Genomic DNA, 16,770 nt, shown 5'->3' with positions numbered 1-16,770 from the left:
AAGAGGTTATTTTGATTTGTTCCGAGATAATGCAAACAAATCTGGTCAAAAAGTTACAGTGGTTGAACTGCTAATAATTACTCTGATATACTTCAGTATTTCTGGAAGAGAATAATCATTTTAAACCTTAAAGTGTAATTATATTTTTAGAAAAGGTGGAAGCAGGTTTTGCTCTGTTTGCTTTTAAAGGAAGCTGATTAGACTATAAAAAGAAGCAGCAAGAGTGGTAGTCCTTAAGGTGTATGTGGTTCACTAAGGTACATCATAAATTACAAAATTTGTATTTACAGATTATTTGCTTATTATGTCATTTGTTACCTTTGTAAAAACAAACAAAAAGGAGGAAATAGGCAATCACGGGGATTAAATAACATAGCATAAGAAACCCTGAAAGGTATCCTTCCAAAAAATTGAAATCCAGCCAAATTATATTACAAAAACAAAGAGAAATAACTATAACATTATTATGAAAGCAATATATAAAATAAAATATCTATCACTATCTTAAAAGACTGTACTTCTGTTTTGGTCATCCCAATTAAAAAAAAAACATCAGAAAATAAGAAGACTATAATATAAATTAGAGGAATGGAAGAATTTTGTAGTAGATTATGGCTCTACGTGGGGAAATACAGTAGATTTAAATTGCATTCAAGAATATGATAGAAAGACAGCTTCTCTTTCATAGAAGTGGCTTTAATTGAAGGGCACTATATTTAAAGCTGATCAAAGGAATTATTTTTTGATGCAATGTACACCTGATGTGTGGAATTCAGCACTAATATAATACATATTTATGAAGGATATCTCCTCTGTGCTTGCAACCATCAGTTTCCTGAGGTTAAAATAGAACTTATTTGATCATTTTGCATTGTATTAATTATCTATGACAAGCATTTTAATTCATCCACTGTAGAAATTCATATTAACAATAATTTGGGGATTGTTACTGTGATCCTTTAAGGCTATATCTGTGATCTGTAATTCTGTTTCTATTAACAGATTTCCTGAAGGCAGAAGAAATATTCTTTCCATTAATATTGCTGTTTATAAGCTGTGCTATATATGTGTTTCATGAGGCTAACATGAACAACAAATACTACTTGTGTTTTTGTAGCGATTATTCCCATATGTTAATTAGTATGAATAATGGAAAATATTTTTTCTACATTACTAAGAACCTCATTCACTGTAGTTTTATCCCCACTGTACTACAGAATTAAATTTGAAATGGCTGGCAAAACATGGCTTTAAATAGAACAACAAACAACTTATTTTTGGTGGAACTAGAATTATCCCAAACTATTACAAAATACATAGCTATCAGGACACTTTTATGAATACATTGATAACCCAATGGGAGTAGAAAGAGTTGTTAATATAGAGGAAGGGTAAGCATAATCTTCATAAAAAAGACAAAAAAGACAAAATGTGAACTCAGCTGTCAAACAGTTTTAGATACAACAGTTGAGAAGGTGTCTTTTGAAAGTCTGAGAGGGAAAATTGTTTTTAATGTTGTCTCCAACTGGTCAGTAAAAAGGAGCCATATTTTCAATTAGTTACCATTAATGACATATAATTGTATTTTTTGATAGATATATGCTTGTATTTATATAATTGTTTTGCTTTTCATTTCCCAGAGATTTCATTTTCAGAAAAAAAAACTTATTTGCATAGTAACATTTTGCTGGTTTCTTTTCTGGAAAAATACACTGTTATTAGGCTCAAGGTATGCGGGAAGAGGTAACTGCTGAAGAGAGTAGGTTTTGCGTTTTTGGAACTTTTTTCAACTTCCGTTATTTTTTATTTGCTGTGGTCACATCTGCTATTGTTTTTTTGCCTGCACAGAAATCTGAATGCTAGCCATAAGATTTTTCCTATTTATTTTGGTTCAGTTACATAATGATTGTCCTTTCAAATGTGATGTCAAATATAAGTAAATCATAATATGTCCATATGTGTGTGTGTTTTTCTTTAACCTTTCATTCAGATGAGAAGGCAATGAAATTCATTCAGCTTGAACGGCTGTATCATGAGCAGCTGCTTGCAAATCTTTCTTCCATACAGGAGCAATGGGGTGAGTACAGGCTGAACTAAGATGGTAGAAGGAAGAGTTAACTTGTTCTGTATTTCTACATAATAGAGCATACGTTTTGCCAGTTTAAAACTTACAAAACAAAAGTAGCATTTATATCAGAATTTCTCTGAGCTTGTTATGAGAAAAGTATTTCTTCTTTGGATTCCTTTCTTTGGGTTTCATGAAAAAGGTGCAAATAGTTCATCATTCTTTATGCTAATTAATTGAGACTTTGATTGATACACAGTTATTTTGTACTCATTTTTTATTTTAGGGTTGGTGAATCTGGTGTGATGAAAATGAACTGTACTGTAACAAAATATGATACTTTTTTCATAGTCTGATACAAGATTATGGAGCATACACAGAAGAGCTGTTAATATTTTTTCCATTTCTTATTTTAATGTAAAAGTTTTATGTTAAGTAAATATTAATTTTAAAGCACTTTGGGTAAAAATGTTTTTTGATTAAATTTAGAAAGAAAATGGAAAGCAACAGTTCCTAGTCCAGTTACAGCAGTGAGGAATTCAGCTAAAGAACTGAGCAATGAGGAGTTGGAAAAGCTTACCAAAGTTTGTTCTTCGCATCAACAGTAAGTATAAGAAAATATTATTACTTTACTGATACTAATGTGTTAGCACAGCTGTTGCCTACTTTCTAGTATAAGTGTTTTAAAATAGTTGATCCCAAAATAAAAGTTGCGTCCCATTGACTTCAGTCCATTTAGTTATAAAGCAGTTGTTGGTTTTGATATATAATAACAATGTTTCAGTTACCATCAATTTTCACAGTGAATTAATGTGGTTTGAGGAATTTATAGGGACTAGAGCTGAACTAATTGTTTTCAGCAAATCATTATTTTGCCAGAAATGGAGTTAGTTTGAGGGTATTTTCAGCCAAAGCAAAAACTAAGTAGTATTAATTTAAGAACAGATAGACCGCAAAACTGATGATGGTGCTTGTGTCTATAATCCCTATTACTTCAATCATTGTTTGAAAATACAATTGCGCAGCATCTCAGACACCAGCATTCCAATCTACCCTATAGGATTTTATTCCCAAATCTTCCATATTTTAGGACAATTCCCTAACTGTTACACTTTAAGTACTGTGGGATGGTTATTCTTGCGGTCTTCTGTTGAGTTTATGTAGGCTGGTTGAACATTTTGAAGCAGCGATGCTGTAGTTCGCTAGTGTGGCAGTCTTCTGAAAGTTAAGAAATCTTACTTCATACCTGCTTTGTCTGATTCAGCAGCCTCCTGCCAGCATATCACAATATAGTAAACTTATGGACAGTGCTGAGGGTGCCCTTCTGAATAGGGACAGACATGGGCTTGTAGCAGTCAGGAAGGAGAAGTGATCTAAATCAAGGTCTGTTATGTCATGGGTGAATGCCCTATTCACTGGGCTTTGGAGTGTAAGGGACAGATGAAAAAAATAATACTATCTGCTTCTGAAAAATGATCAGCCAACAATAATAAGGAATTGAACCACATTCAAAGGCTGTGAAACGACTGACCGGTGACAGGGAGATGCCAATCAGCTGAGGAGAGAGAACTTTTTCAAATACATTTGCGTTGGCTTAGTCAGTCTGGGTGCAGTAAATGCCAAAATGCTCCYGTTCTTCATAGAGAGTATAATTTGACTTCTACAAATTTTCCCTGGGTGACTGTACAGATGCTGAAAAACATCCAGGTTTACTGTCAGGACAGATTGCTTACTTGTAGCCTGGATGTGTTTGGGAGGGAACCGCTGAGAAGTGTAAACCTGCAGTTCCACAGGAGGGAGCGAGGCAACTCTAGCGCTGCAGCTGCACATTTGCGCTTATGGCCTGCTAGTGAGAGAAGCCACCAAGTGCCTGCAGGGTTCCTTACCTCACATTTCATTATGCACCACCTTGCAAGCTCACAGATTAAAATTCAAGTCTATTATGATTTATATGCTTGCAACTAGCAACATCTCCGTAGGCATTGAATTGTCACCTCATTGAGAGTAACTCTGCTTTCTCCCTCTAATTCTTCCATGCAGCATCATGTTTAAATAGAAAAATACAGTTATGTAGCATCATTCTTTTTTCTGAGGAACCCTGCAATTTGATCAAAATTAACGGTGGTGTTTGTTTGCCATGACTAATTGTCTATATCTATTATTGCTCTTCCAAAACTCTCTAGATTTAGCCAAAAGCCTATTTACTTTCATTGTTTAATATTTTTTCTAAGCTTTAAACTCAATTTACTTCTTAATTAAAACAATACTTTCATTTTAAATAAATAATGAGGGTCTTGGCAAATGTGAGCATTTTGCTTTTGTGATTGAAAGTAATGTAACTTTTTATAATACTCAAGGTCTGGAGCTACATACTAGAAACCTTTACTTTAAAGAAAGTTTGGGGTGTTTCTCATTAATGTTTAAAGTGCAAAATTTAAAAGTCAATGCAAGTTTTAAAAGTTTATGTTAGAGAGTATGAGCATCTGTTCCCTCTTGTCTCTCCTTACTTTCTTTTATGATTTTTTTTCAGTAGCTTTATGCAAAATGTTCAGAATTTTCTCTCCATTGCTATATGAAAGGCTGCAAGACAGACTGTGCATGATCAAACAGATTGTGCATGAATCTCTACACAGTTTGCAAAGTCCACACTGATTATTAGTGGTGGTAATTTACCTGTGAATCCCAGTGGAATCAACGGGAACTGCTAAATCTTTCAATGCCCAGAAAATGTGTCCCAACATAAACAGTCCATGGGAAGGGAAATAAGTATATCTTTCCTCCCTAAATCTCTGTTATAGTAATCAGTATTTTTAACACTAGTAGATACTGTGCTCTTACAGGATTTTTAAAGTTGGTAGTACTCCTTTTAGCATAAGCTTTTACAGGAATTCAGATCACTTGGTGTGCTGCAGTAACTTCTTTTTAAGTGCTTTCTCAATTAGGTGGAGCAATATTTGTGCTAATTGATCTTCTGATGATATTCACATATGGTACAGATCTGTGCTTGAAACTATGCTAGCCTGCTGATCAGTGTTAGAAATGTTCTGTGCTAGTATTAGAGCAGAGAAAAGACAAATATGATCTGAATCATTGTTTTGCTGACATTTGTTGTGAAGAATGTTGTTATTGAGTGGTTTAATTTATTTTTATTTTCTTTATTGTTGCAGGCCACTTGCATCCAAACGTAAGGTAAGAAGCTGTTTATGTGAACACTGCTTTGCCGAAGATTGTTCATAAATATATTTTTAATATTATTAGTTATACTTTTTCTAGTGTAGTGTAGAAAATTTTTGAAACTTGACTGTCTCAATTGCAGTATTCCTATCCAAGTCCAGAAATTATAGGAAATACTATTGTATTTTACAGCTAGTAGCTGCAGAAAATACCTGGGAAAGCAGTTGTTTCCTCCAGTTAATGGGATCAGAAAATTTAAAGGAAAGAGAAGCTGCAACTTTTAAATCAGGTATGTGTGTGTGTGTGTGTGTGTGTTTGTGTGTGTGTATGTACATATATTTGTTTTAAAGATTATACTGTAAGTATATATTCCTATAAATACTGTGAAGCTATTCCATCTGAAGCTACAGCATTTATGTTGGATTCCCACAGATTCATCCCTTTTTGCAGATTTTAATTTTCACTTGCAACAATTTTAGTTAGTCATTGATCTTCAGAATTGTAATTAAAACAATTCTACCCTCCATCAGAAAAGTTACTTTTAAATGAGCATGTGGATACAAAATTGTGTTAAGCTAGGAGTAAGACACATAATTCATATGTATAAAATCTATGGTTAACAATCCCATGATAAATACTTTGAGTTGTGGCCACTGAATATCATTAAAAGTATTAAGAACAATTTTTTTTTAATTACATATGATGTAGTCATATTTTTCTGTAACAGCACAGAAAATTAGGAAGCTTTGTGGGGGGTCTCAAAGAGGAAAACATACTTCAGTTAATTTTTTTCACTGAAATTTTTTTAAGTTTTATGTCATCTTCATTTTTCTCCTGCTTTGCTGCAGCAGCTTTTTGTTTGAGTAGTGTTTGTTTGAATCATTGGGTTCTTATGAAATGTTTGCAAATTAATGAGTTGTTAAAATGCAGACAGAAAGAGAAGTGGTAGACTACTTGGCTATGGTTTATTTTTCCTCTCTTTGGGCAAAAATTTTCTTTCCTTAGCCATGTCCCAGTTGCCAAATATTGCCTAAACTGAACACCTTTCCCCCAAAGCATCTAAAATTTCTCTCAAGATGAGGGTTTGGCCTAGGTGACTCCCGGGGGTCCCTTTCAACCTAAATTATCCTGTAACTGTCTGTCAGCCAGAATGTTCAGGAGAATCAGGAATTAATGAAGAAAGGGAATCACAGTTCTTTGCACATGTACATTCTCCACATCTTCATCCTCTTTTACCATGACCTGTACACTGCCTCTGCTCTTTGTTCTTGTAAAACAACTAATTAAAAGTAAAACATTAAAAGTAAAACAAGCATGCTCTAAGACTCAGAAAGCAGATCGGAAGAGCCTTATGTTTGTTAATTTTAGATGGTTGAAAAAGTCCTATAAAAAAATTCTGGCACTTAAAATTTTTTATTGTTTTTATTCCAAATGGGAACAAAAACTTTTGGGAGAGCAGAAATTCTGAACATTTGGAAGTTCTGTGTTAAAGAGCATTTTGCATTGATGTTAAAAAAAACTAGTAAAACATCTAGACATGTTAAAATTACTGTGAGAATAAATCATGAAGTAAAGATTTACACCAACCCTCGTACCTTTTCCATAGTGTAAATCTTATCAAAATRCCATCAAAATTATTGGGTTCCTCTGAAATGTTTGAAAATTAATAAAGCTGTATCTTCCAATGGAAAGTTGTTCTGCTGAGAATTTTCATGCAGTGCTAAATAATTACTTTTTCAATACAAAGATATGAATATTTGAAGCCCAAATCAAGATTAAATGCTTAAGATGGACAAAAGATGCTTTAAATGAGATTGGTACATTACTGAGGAACGTAACTCTGGATGAGTTTAAAACAAGTCTGTAACTCTGGATGTGTATACATCACTTGGTGCTGTGCAAAAAGTATCCAAGCTGTGGCTGAGTGATCAGGCTCAGGACTAGAAGCAGTGGGCTTCTAGTGGGTTTTGGGCTGGTTCACTATTTTGCCTGAGCTTATTAACCCCAGCAGAATCCCATGCTAATATTTAAACTAACTTGTTCAGCATTAACCTAGGTGTTTGTTCATAAGAGCCTTTTCATTGTGCCATATAAACTTACTATGCTTATCTTTTGGGGGGGGTTTTCCCCTCACATTGTGAAAAATGAGAAGTAAGTATGTAAACAGTTGTTTCTTTTCTTGGAAAGGTGTCTGCCAATCTGCAGGGAGAATTACTTAACTCAGCTGTGATGGTAAAAATATGACTTACAGTAAGACAGGAAATGAAAATTTTCAAGTGGTTTGAAGACTGTCCTTCATGTGGATTTGTATGACCAAATTAAGATTTTATCTAGCTGTTAGCAACAGGAAGAAGTATTAGCTTATATATAGGTATATGTACTGTATAGCAGAGATTGGAGTACTGCACTCTGGTAGCAACTTTCAAGTAAAATCACACTTCTTTACTAATTTAAAACAAAAACAGCTGCATTTGCTTATTGCAGGCATAGGAGAATGCACTTGGTGCCTCTGTAAGCAGTTCATCCTAAAAAGCTTTCACCATTCCTCTCTTTTGGGGATACTGTGACCAGCAAACAGCTTTCAGTTCCACCAAGGCCTCCATAAGAGATGGGCCGGTTAAAATTGCTGGGAGAGCCACTGAACTAGTTTTCTGCCCTTCTGAGTGAGGGTTGTGAAAGGTCTGTCCTACTGTATTTCCCCTCTGGCAGATTTTCGCCTAGATTCTACCAACAGAGAGAACTGGGCCCTTGAAGTTGTGTGTGTATATTAAAAGATGAGAATTCATAATCCTATATGCATAAATTTCTTCAGCTTCTGACCGAAAGTCTTAATGGCCTTAGTGTTAACTAAAGATAACCAAATTCATGTGTTTTGTGAAACTTTTTCTAATGAAACACTGAATTTAATAAAACACTTGGCAAAACCTTCCAGTGCTTAGCTTTATTTCCAAGGTGGGGAAAACTTACTTATTCCTTGTTTTCTATTAGGTCATATGGGAATTGTTTTTAAATGGGAAGAGGGGTGAGGATTGAGGAGTGTGAATTCTCTGCTGGCCCAATGCCTTAGATCATTACTCTCTCTACTAGACTGTCTTGGATTAACAGAACGAACAAGTGGAAGCTACAGGTTTCTGTGATGAACAGAGCAAGCGACAATTTTATGGTAACTCTGTTTGGAAAAAAACATTTCCTAAATTACCTAAACTGCTTTTGCTACAAGAAAAATTTTAGTAGACACTTTGTTACATCTGTGACAGGTAAAAATTATTGCTGTCTTGATGAGTACATCTTCACTTAACTTAGTAGGAAAAAGCATCTTTTTAAGTATTCAAGTATTTGTGATTGCCCAAAGCAGGTGTTTGGAAGTAAGTACAAAGAAAATATTGAAAGCTGCCTAAAATTTGACATGAAAAATAACAATGATCTTTATATCTCACTTCCTGTACCTCTGCAGATGGATAACAATACTAGGATCATTTATTACTTTCATAGGAATAGAACCTTGACCTCAAGAACCATCTTTCATAGTAAAGAATTTGATTTAATTTCTGTGTCCGTTTAATCTTCGATGTTGCTATTGAAGCTGCCAACAAAGGTGCCTGTTGTAATGTGGATGTATCCTCTGGGAAAAAATGACAGATGGTAACAGAATCTTGTAGCAACAGTCTAGCCTGTGTTTGAACTCATGACCTACACATGAAGGGCTCAGTATCCCATTATAAATCCCTTCAGCTATCTAAGTCATCTGTATCTAATTTTCAAAAGTCCCTGTCTCATACCCATTTCTTCATTCCTCGTTTTACGTAAGTTAGGTTCCTGGTACCCATTCCATCTGTTAATGCTCTGGGGTTTCTTTTTCTGCATTTTGAAATGGCTGTATAATCTCCATTTCTAAACCTGTGTTTCTACACTAGCTTGCATTTCATTACCTTTTAAAATGGGATAATTGAGAATTTGATAAAATTTTTCAGTACAATGAATTAATGCAAAAATTTCTTAAAAGACAAAAGAATGTGACCCTGTTTCATATACCAAGTGAAAGAAATTGCTCAGATTTAAAGTGATGTTTTAACAGGTGTGAAAGGATAAGATTGGCATAAAGATATTCAATCATTCTTGTGAGACATGTACACCTAATAGGGGCATTGTTAGATCTCTCCATTAGTCTGTTCATAAGACCTTCCTGCTTTCGACTGTGACCCAAAAATGCAAATGCTTGTTTTCTAGAGGTATGAATTTGTTGTTTTGGATTGTTACTGTTACTATAACTGTAGTCCTACTATAACAAAGCCTTAACTTAGTTCTTAATAAAATATGGAGTAAAAGATGGTTTCTGTCATAGATGGCTTGCTTTGGTATTGTGATTCTAAATACTCCCTTCCTCTCTTTGTAAGTCTAAAGAGATAGGTTTGGCTTTGAGCTTCTTGTAATGGCCAATGTCTAATAATTTTACTGACAACTTAGACTAACCATCTACTACTTCATAATCAGATCATATCAGTACTAAGTCAATTCATAAACTATGTAGAATTCCCCTCATTTCTCTCTGAAGTATTCTGATAGGTGAGTTAAGAAAAAATGCTTTCCATGTGTATTGTAAATGTGAATACAAAAATAAGCTGAATTCAGTTGCATTTTTTAATATGTAAACTAACTTACGCATCCAAAACCCAACATCTTATTATGCAGTCTATTATATAAAATTATTGTAACAGATTTTTTTAACATTAGCTGAAGAAGCTAGTTAGCCACTTAAAAGACCTGAATTCAAAATCTATTAAATTGGTGTGATTTCAGCTTCTTTAAAGCAGATGCAGATATCCGCCTGTGTGATAGATACACCAGCAGCAAGATACAGTTTTCTGCAATTATTAAGTGCATTCATCTGTCCTCCAGGCCGCCATGAGATGCACTCGCATAAAATATGCTTTAGAAAGAACATACCTGTTCAAGAAAACACTTAAACACGTTTTGCTTGAAGCATGGGAGTAACTCTGTTCCTTTCCAGGAGGGCACCAAAGCATGTGTTTAACCTGTCAGAACATATGTAAATACATTTTATACATTGTAAACACATAAATACTGGGCTGAGTCAGGAGGCATCTTTTCAAACTACTTAGGGCTACAAAACTTTATTGTGACAGGAGCATAAAATACCTACCCTGTATGGGAGTGCATTTTAAAGCATTAGGTTACAATGTTATCAAATCACAGTATGCTCCTCCTCCAGTCTGCTGATGCTTTCAATCATGTAAAAACACTGGTACTGTTTTCCTGTTGCACTCAGGTACTGAAACTTTTCCTGGCATTGGACCAAGGAAAGAAGATAAACAGCCAAGTGCTAGCTCGCTGGGTAAAAGCAGAACAGAGAGACTGACAGAGGCAGCGAGTCTTCGGGTAGCTGCAGGAAAGGACCACATGGCGGAGCAGCACTACTGTGCTGAATCAACGTTGGAGCCTCACACCCAGTCCCCAGGGACAGTGGGCAGGCCTTCTTCGGGCTGTTTATCATCTGGGGATGCCGGTAAAGATAACAGTTTGCAGCTGAGAGAAAGACAGCTCTCTAAGGATGTGGGAAAAATAGAAGACACAGCTGGGGAGCCTGGAGTGAAACTCTCTGTTGAGCCAATGGTAGATACTTTGGTTTTAACAGATGCTGATTATATACCTACTGATTTGGTTTCTACTGATGAAGATGTACAAGCTGATAGAAATCTGCTCAGATCAAAACATGTTGCTGGCTCCTCAGAGACTGCTAGTGGCCAGCTAGGAAATAGTGATTTAAACCAGCAACAGAAACAGCCTGATAATGATTGTGATGATGGAAAATCTCCACAGGACAGAACTGCATCAAATGTGTGCTCTGGAAGTAATAAAGTGTCTGAGCATGAGAGTACTGCCCATTCACAAGTAGGCAAGGAAGTACAGAAAACAGCAGGACAGGAGGAGGAGAAGGTAAATAATGAAGACCAAGAAGATTTCTTTCTCAGATTTTTAAATGGTAACATAATAGACTCTGAAGAATCATTTGCAAACTTAGCAGACCAAGAGGACTTTGACACTGTTCCAGATATTTCACCTGAACAAGCATCTTACAGTTCACTGGAGGCTTTATCATTAGATGACAGCTTTTCCTCTCTTGATGAACTTGCAAGAAGGATAGAGATTGCTGAGGTAAGTACTGTGAACCCTGTAAAACCTGTCGTATTTATTTCACTTTATCTCAGTTATATATTTTAGGGTATTGCCTTCTTTAAAATAGGCTTTAAAATATGTTAAATATTTCTTCATATAGCACTTTTTTAATATGAAAACAAATCTACTTATTTACTTGTTCTAAGCTAATTCAAAAAAAAGTTCCTGTTTGCCTTCCCTCTTGCCCAGTAGTGCTCTGTGCCTCTAAAAATCAGATAGATTTTGCACATTATTATGAACCACTATATATATATATATATATATATATATATATAATTTTTTTCACAGAGTCTTTTAGGAGAAGAGCTGAGAATTCCTAGTAACTTATAACTTTATGTGAGAGATCTGCACAATGCAAATGATTTAACATGTAGTTCATTTCTGTTCATAGAATAAAGTTTGTTTTTCCCTGCCTATTCCCTCAGATAACAAAGGAGAGAGGAACTACATATATAATAAGTTGTATATATGCATGTATGAGCCAATTTTTCCAAGTTTAGGCAATTTTGTTGTTCAACCAAAAGTAAGAAAGAACTTCGAAGTTTGGATCCACCTTCCTAATGTATTACTGATAGGCCACAACAAAGATGAGTGCTTCTAAAGCTAAAATGCTCTTCTAAAAATACAGAAGATTTATTGCTTTGGGACTTGTTTAGAGAATGTGTGATGATAGCTTTACTTTATTTGTCTTCCGGTTTTGGTGCATTTGCAGCCATGGGGCCTTAAAAGCTTTTCCTTTAAATGAAAAAAAATGATACTACTGTGAAATGATGTGATTCAAAATGCTGGGCGGGGGGAGGACTTGTAACAAAGGTATCTTCTTAGTTCATGTTTATTTTTAATGCATTTAACAATACAATATCCCTTGGAGATAAAGTAACACTACTTCTCTATAGGTGGGAAGCTAATGCACAGAGACCGAGAACCCATGATCGCTCAGGGACTGCAGTCAAGGAGGGAACTAAATACTGGGGATCCATGCTGATGCTATTACATCTTTGGCAAAATCTCCAGAGTGGGAAAGAGTATTTTGGTTTTTCTCCTCACCTAAACTGYTTCTTGTCTCAGTTCCAAGATCAGGCCGTGATCCGCCCCTAAAACACGTTGTCTTTCTATGAGATGTCAGGAAGCATCCCATATACCAGGTCTGAGGGCCAGGTACATGAGCCTGGTTTTGCTTCACCTTTTTTTGGATCCAAGAGTAGCTATACACAAGCTCCTGACAAAACATACATGTGGAACCCCACATATTTGTTCATAGACATAAGCAATCTTTTGCACTAAATCCATTAGTTTATGTCACTTAGAGGCTGGTTTCGAAAAACAGTATTTTGTTGACAGACTGTGTTGAGCCCATATGGATGTATAACAAAAGAGTAATCTAAATATCATCCCTCCGGATTAGGTTTCTTTTGAGTCCTCTGAAAGTTCAGTATTTTAAGCTACAGGAGAGAACTGTTTCATGTAGGAAAATCCTGAATTAATCCTATAGCAACTATTTTTAAATTGCTGAGTTTGTGCCATCTATGTTTTAGAGGATGGGCTACACAGGCAGCGTATTTGTACTGTTAGAAAAATTATGCTTGTTTTGGCCCAGTGATTGATGATGATGCTTTACAGGGAGTGTAGTTTCATTTCTAGTTTTGCTATCCTACTTCTAGACCTGTGATGGCACAGCTGAGTCTCCGAAGTGCAGAAAGAAGTACCCTGAGTCTTTCCATAGCGCTCTTTCTGGCCATATAAGGAGTAATCTTGGCTGGGGCTGGTGGGAGCCATCTCCAGTCTTTCTTAGCAAGAGACCTGAGTTGTGTGGGGGGCAGGGGGTTTAAATCAGGGAGAAGGGAAGGAGAAAGCTTCATCTTGACAGCGATGAAAATTTCTAATATGCAGCATCTGCTGATGTTCCACAATACCTGAAATTGCTAGGTGCAGCAGGGTGAGCTAAGGACAGCACAGGAGCTTATGGTGTGTTTCATTACACATTTATACTTTGTTTTCCCAGTTAATTTTATCACCTATCATTACCTTAGGGCTTGCTTTTTGGAAGTATTGAGCACCTACAGCTTCCCTGGAAGACACCAGGAATTGAGAGTGTGCAGCGCCTCTGAGAAATCACCACTCTTAACTTGCTTTTGCTGATTTTGTTTTAGTGCTAAAATAAGATTCCATTAATGTTTTGACAAGTAGACTGATCTTTGCACCTGGCCATAACATTTCTTTCTTTCTTGTCTTCCTGAAGCCTTTGAAGTTGCATTGCTTAGGCTATGGCTATTTAATAAAATTACTATGTTTTCATACAATAGCTGTGAAAGAAATACCTAGAAAATGCATTGGCAGCCACATGAATAGCAACACGGAATCCTTACATAAAAGGTGCCATGCGGCAGTGAAAAACAAAATCAAGCTAATAAATACATGGATCACAATGGCCAATATAAATCAATCTGACTGTGATAAAACCTGTCTTGAAGCAAGTATTTACCAAATTACCACAAATTAGAATGGAAGGGAGAAGCAAAAATTATTTTGAAATAGCATAAATATAAAAATTGTATGGTAGGACAAAAGTTCGTTAACATTCTGCAGTTGAGGTGTAATAGTAATTTATTGAAAATGGGGAAGGGTAAGTACTTGTCTGTGTATTTACAGTTAGGAGGTTTTGTTTGACCCCATGTTGAGAACAAAGAGTCACCTTATGTAGTTCCCTATTTTAGATCCTTTATATCACTTGCTTTTAGTCTACCATTTACAGTAATTAATTAAAGGCTGAAAATCTACTAAATTCTCACTCTGGATTTAAATAATTACAAAACTAAAATAGTACTTTATATATTGTACAGTCACTTACACTAACTATTTCTTTGCCAGTATAGACCATGCAGAACAATGTGCAAGTGTTGGCTTCTCTAAACAAAATCACTGTTGTTATGTAAGGACTAAATTGATACAGCCTAACAAGGAGCTTTGAAGTTGGCAGCAACAGATTTCAGAAGTACATAACCTCTTAGATCTCTTTGCTCTCGTACCTGGGAAAATGAAGAAGTGACACACCAGCAGTCAAACAAACTGTAACCTTGATAAAGGGACATAGCTAATGGGACTTTCTAGTCAGTCCTTATTTCACCTAATCATAATGTAAGCAGGTGCATTTTGACATATRAAGTAAAAGTTTGTGACATAAACTTTGTATTTGAATGACCAGGTTCTTAGGAAGACCATTAAAATCTTAATGTTTTTCCAAATAGAATATTATCTTTTGAAATTTCTTTCAGAAAGCAAAGATAATGAGACTGCCTACCACAACAGAGGATAGTAGCCATGTGGATAGCGTTGTTTGTACACTGAGACTTGAAAAAAGGTTTGAATATCTATTGACTGGCAGCTGATTCAATAGCAGAAATGAAGTTTCCACCCAACTGTACTAAGCCTAGAGGCAATGCCCTGTGGAGATCCCCTGTTCTCTTGCATGACTTGGGTCCTGTGGTTTTGAGTTTGCGTGTTTTTACCTAAAATGCTTACACAGTATCTTATGGGACCATGTCATGGAGCCCCAGTACTCGCATGGTAGGCATCTTAACAAAAAGTGGTTAGTCTAATTGTAATATGACTACTGAATCTGCTAAGTCAGCTCCTTCTCAAAGTTGAATTATTCACATATCAAATGTATTCTTATTGATGTAGCAAACAGGTTTGTCCACTTCTCACAGCTTAACTCAGGGCAGTCTTGCCTTTTGTCAGTTTGTGGTGTGCTTATGGATTAGTGCTTCAAAAAAATCTGGCATTGCTAGAAATAAAACTGTAGGCCTCTGCCAAGTAACTGCCTAGGGAAAAAAGCCCACAGAAGAAAATACAAACAAACCTCCTCCTTGGATGGTTCTCTGCATTCAGACCAAAACACTTCATACGATGTACTTTTCTTCCTAGATCTCAGTTCACAGTGCTTCTGATTGTTGGGTTTTTATTTACTTCTGTATGCTATGAATGATTCCAATAGTCAAAAGTTAAATCTGTTTTCTGTAAGAGTTCAAAGTCTAGGACCATATTTTTAGTGTTGTCTATTGTGCTTATAAAAATAAATATCATATTTGGTTGGTCATATTTGGAGAAAATGTGGATAATGTAAGAAATTTTTTGAATATTTTATTAGCAAATGCTGTTTTAAACAAAGAGAAGAGGCAACTAATCTCATTGGAACTTATTTTTTTCCTAATTTTACAAGCAGCGTGTTAAACTACTTTGATAAAGTGTAAAACTTTCCTATGCGAAGCAGGATCACTTAGTATTACTAGTGGTAAAAAGAGAAAAGCTAAAATATTTAAGAGATTGAATCAGCCAGCAGTCACTGCTGCTTTTCTTTTTGATTGTTGGTTAAAATGCCACCATGCACCTGTGGGCCGTTTTCAGTTCCTGTACGGTGATTATAAAAGCTCCAGTCAGATGATTTTATGAAGGCCACCAGAGCTGAGTGAGTAAGCTCAGTTATGTAGATGCTCCAACAGCATCTTTTGTTAATTATCTAACTTAGAATTAAAAAAAAATTCCATGTTTCTATAGCCTTCTTTTCTGTAGTAGCTCTTTTATATAACACACCGTAGTGGCAGTGCTGCCTGGTGCAAGCTTACATTTTTCCTCCTGTGGTTCAGGCCAAGCAGAGGCTTGACTTGCGGCTAACTGTTTTAACCACAGTTCTCTAGTTAAATTCCAGCCTAAATAATTGTATTCTGCCTGTTTAAATTCCTCCTGCCTCCTAAAAATTCTGATGCAAAACTTGTAGTCCTGCATGGCTGCTCAGGCTGCTAGGACAGTCTGTGCCCTGTTACTTTCCTTGGCTGTTTCGTTAGTGGGAGATGGATCTAATCCAATCAGTTTGCATATTGCTTTGATATCTTTCTAAATGAGCGCAGCTAACAGAGGCAGCAAACAGACGCAGCAGTTTGCGCAGCAGTGTTGGGCTCTGACTAGAACTTGAGGATCTTGTTGGAAGTTGTGGGCTTTCTGAGGACCCCTGAGGAACTCGCAGGTGATTGCTGTGAACAGGAAAGGGGAAGCTAGGTAAGGACAACTGCAGGAGGCCTTGACTTCTCCTGGGAAAAGCTTGTGGGAAAAGCTCTAGCTAGGAGTGGCTGCTGCTAATGAGCTCTCTTGGTTGCTCCTGGCCAGAGGGAGTTGGGGCCTTTGATCCAGGTGGCCCTTGATGAGGGCGGGTCAAGCACCTCTTAGCCAGTGCTAGGGAGAGGYCTATATAAGAGCCAGGCCCAGAGTGCAGTGAACAGATGCAGCAGTTTGTGCAGCAGGGTGCATGAAGGCACCTTTGTTTCTGTTCCCTGTGGTGTATG

At 36.2% G+C, this 16,770-nt stretch overlaps 1 protein-coding gene across 7 annotated transcripts in view; it reads left to right on the top strand.

Annotated features, from left to right (window-relative positions):
- Positions 1-16,770, top strand: part of CNST (consortin, connexin sorting protein) — a 62,284-nt gene that overhangs the window by 28,346 nt on the left and 17,168 nt on the right. For 5 of the 7 annotated variants that reach the window (XM_026082496.1, XM_026082486.1, XM_026082504.1 and 2 more), the window contains 5 exons: positions 1,991-2,077; positions 2,555-2,669; positions 5,233-5,254; positions 5,432-5,528; positions 10,527-11,413. In XM_026082496.1, coding sequence (XP_025938281.1) covers positions 1,991-2,077; positions 2,555-2,669; positions 5,233-5,254; positions 5,432-5,528; positions 10,527-11,413 — 1,208 coding nt within the window. The other 2 variants (XM_026082525.1, XM_026082531.1) reach the window with 2 other exon arrangements.

This window comes from Apteryx rowi, unplaced genomic scaffold (assembly GCF_003343035.1).
Source record: "Apteryx rowi isolate R43461 unplaced genomic scaffold, aptRow1 scaffold_117, whole genome shotgun sequence".
NCBI classification, from domain to species: Eukaryota; Metazoa; Chordata; class Aves; order Apterygiformes; family Apterygidae; genus Apteryx; species Apteryx rowi.
This window is presented reverse-complemented; position numbering and strand designations above follow the sequence as displayed.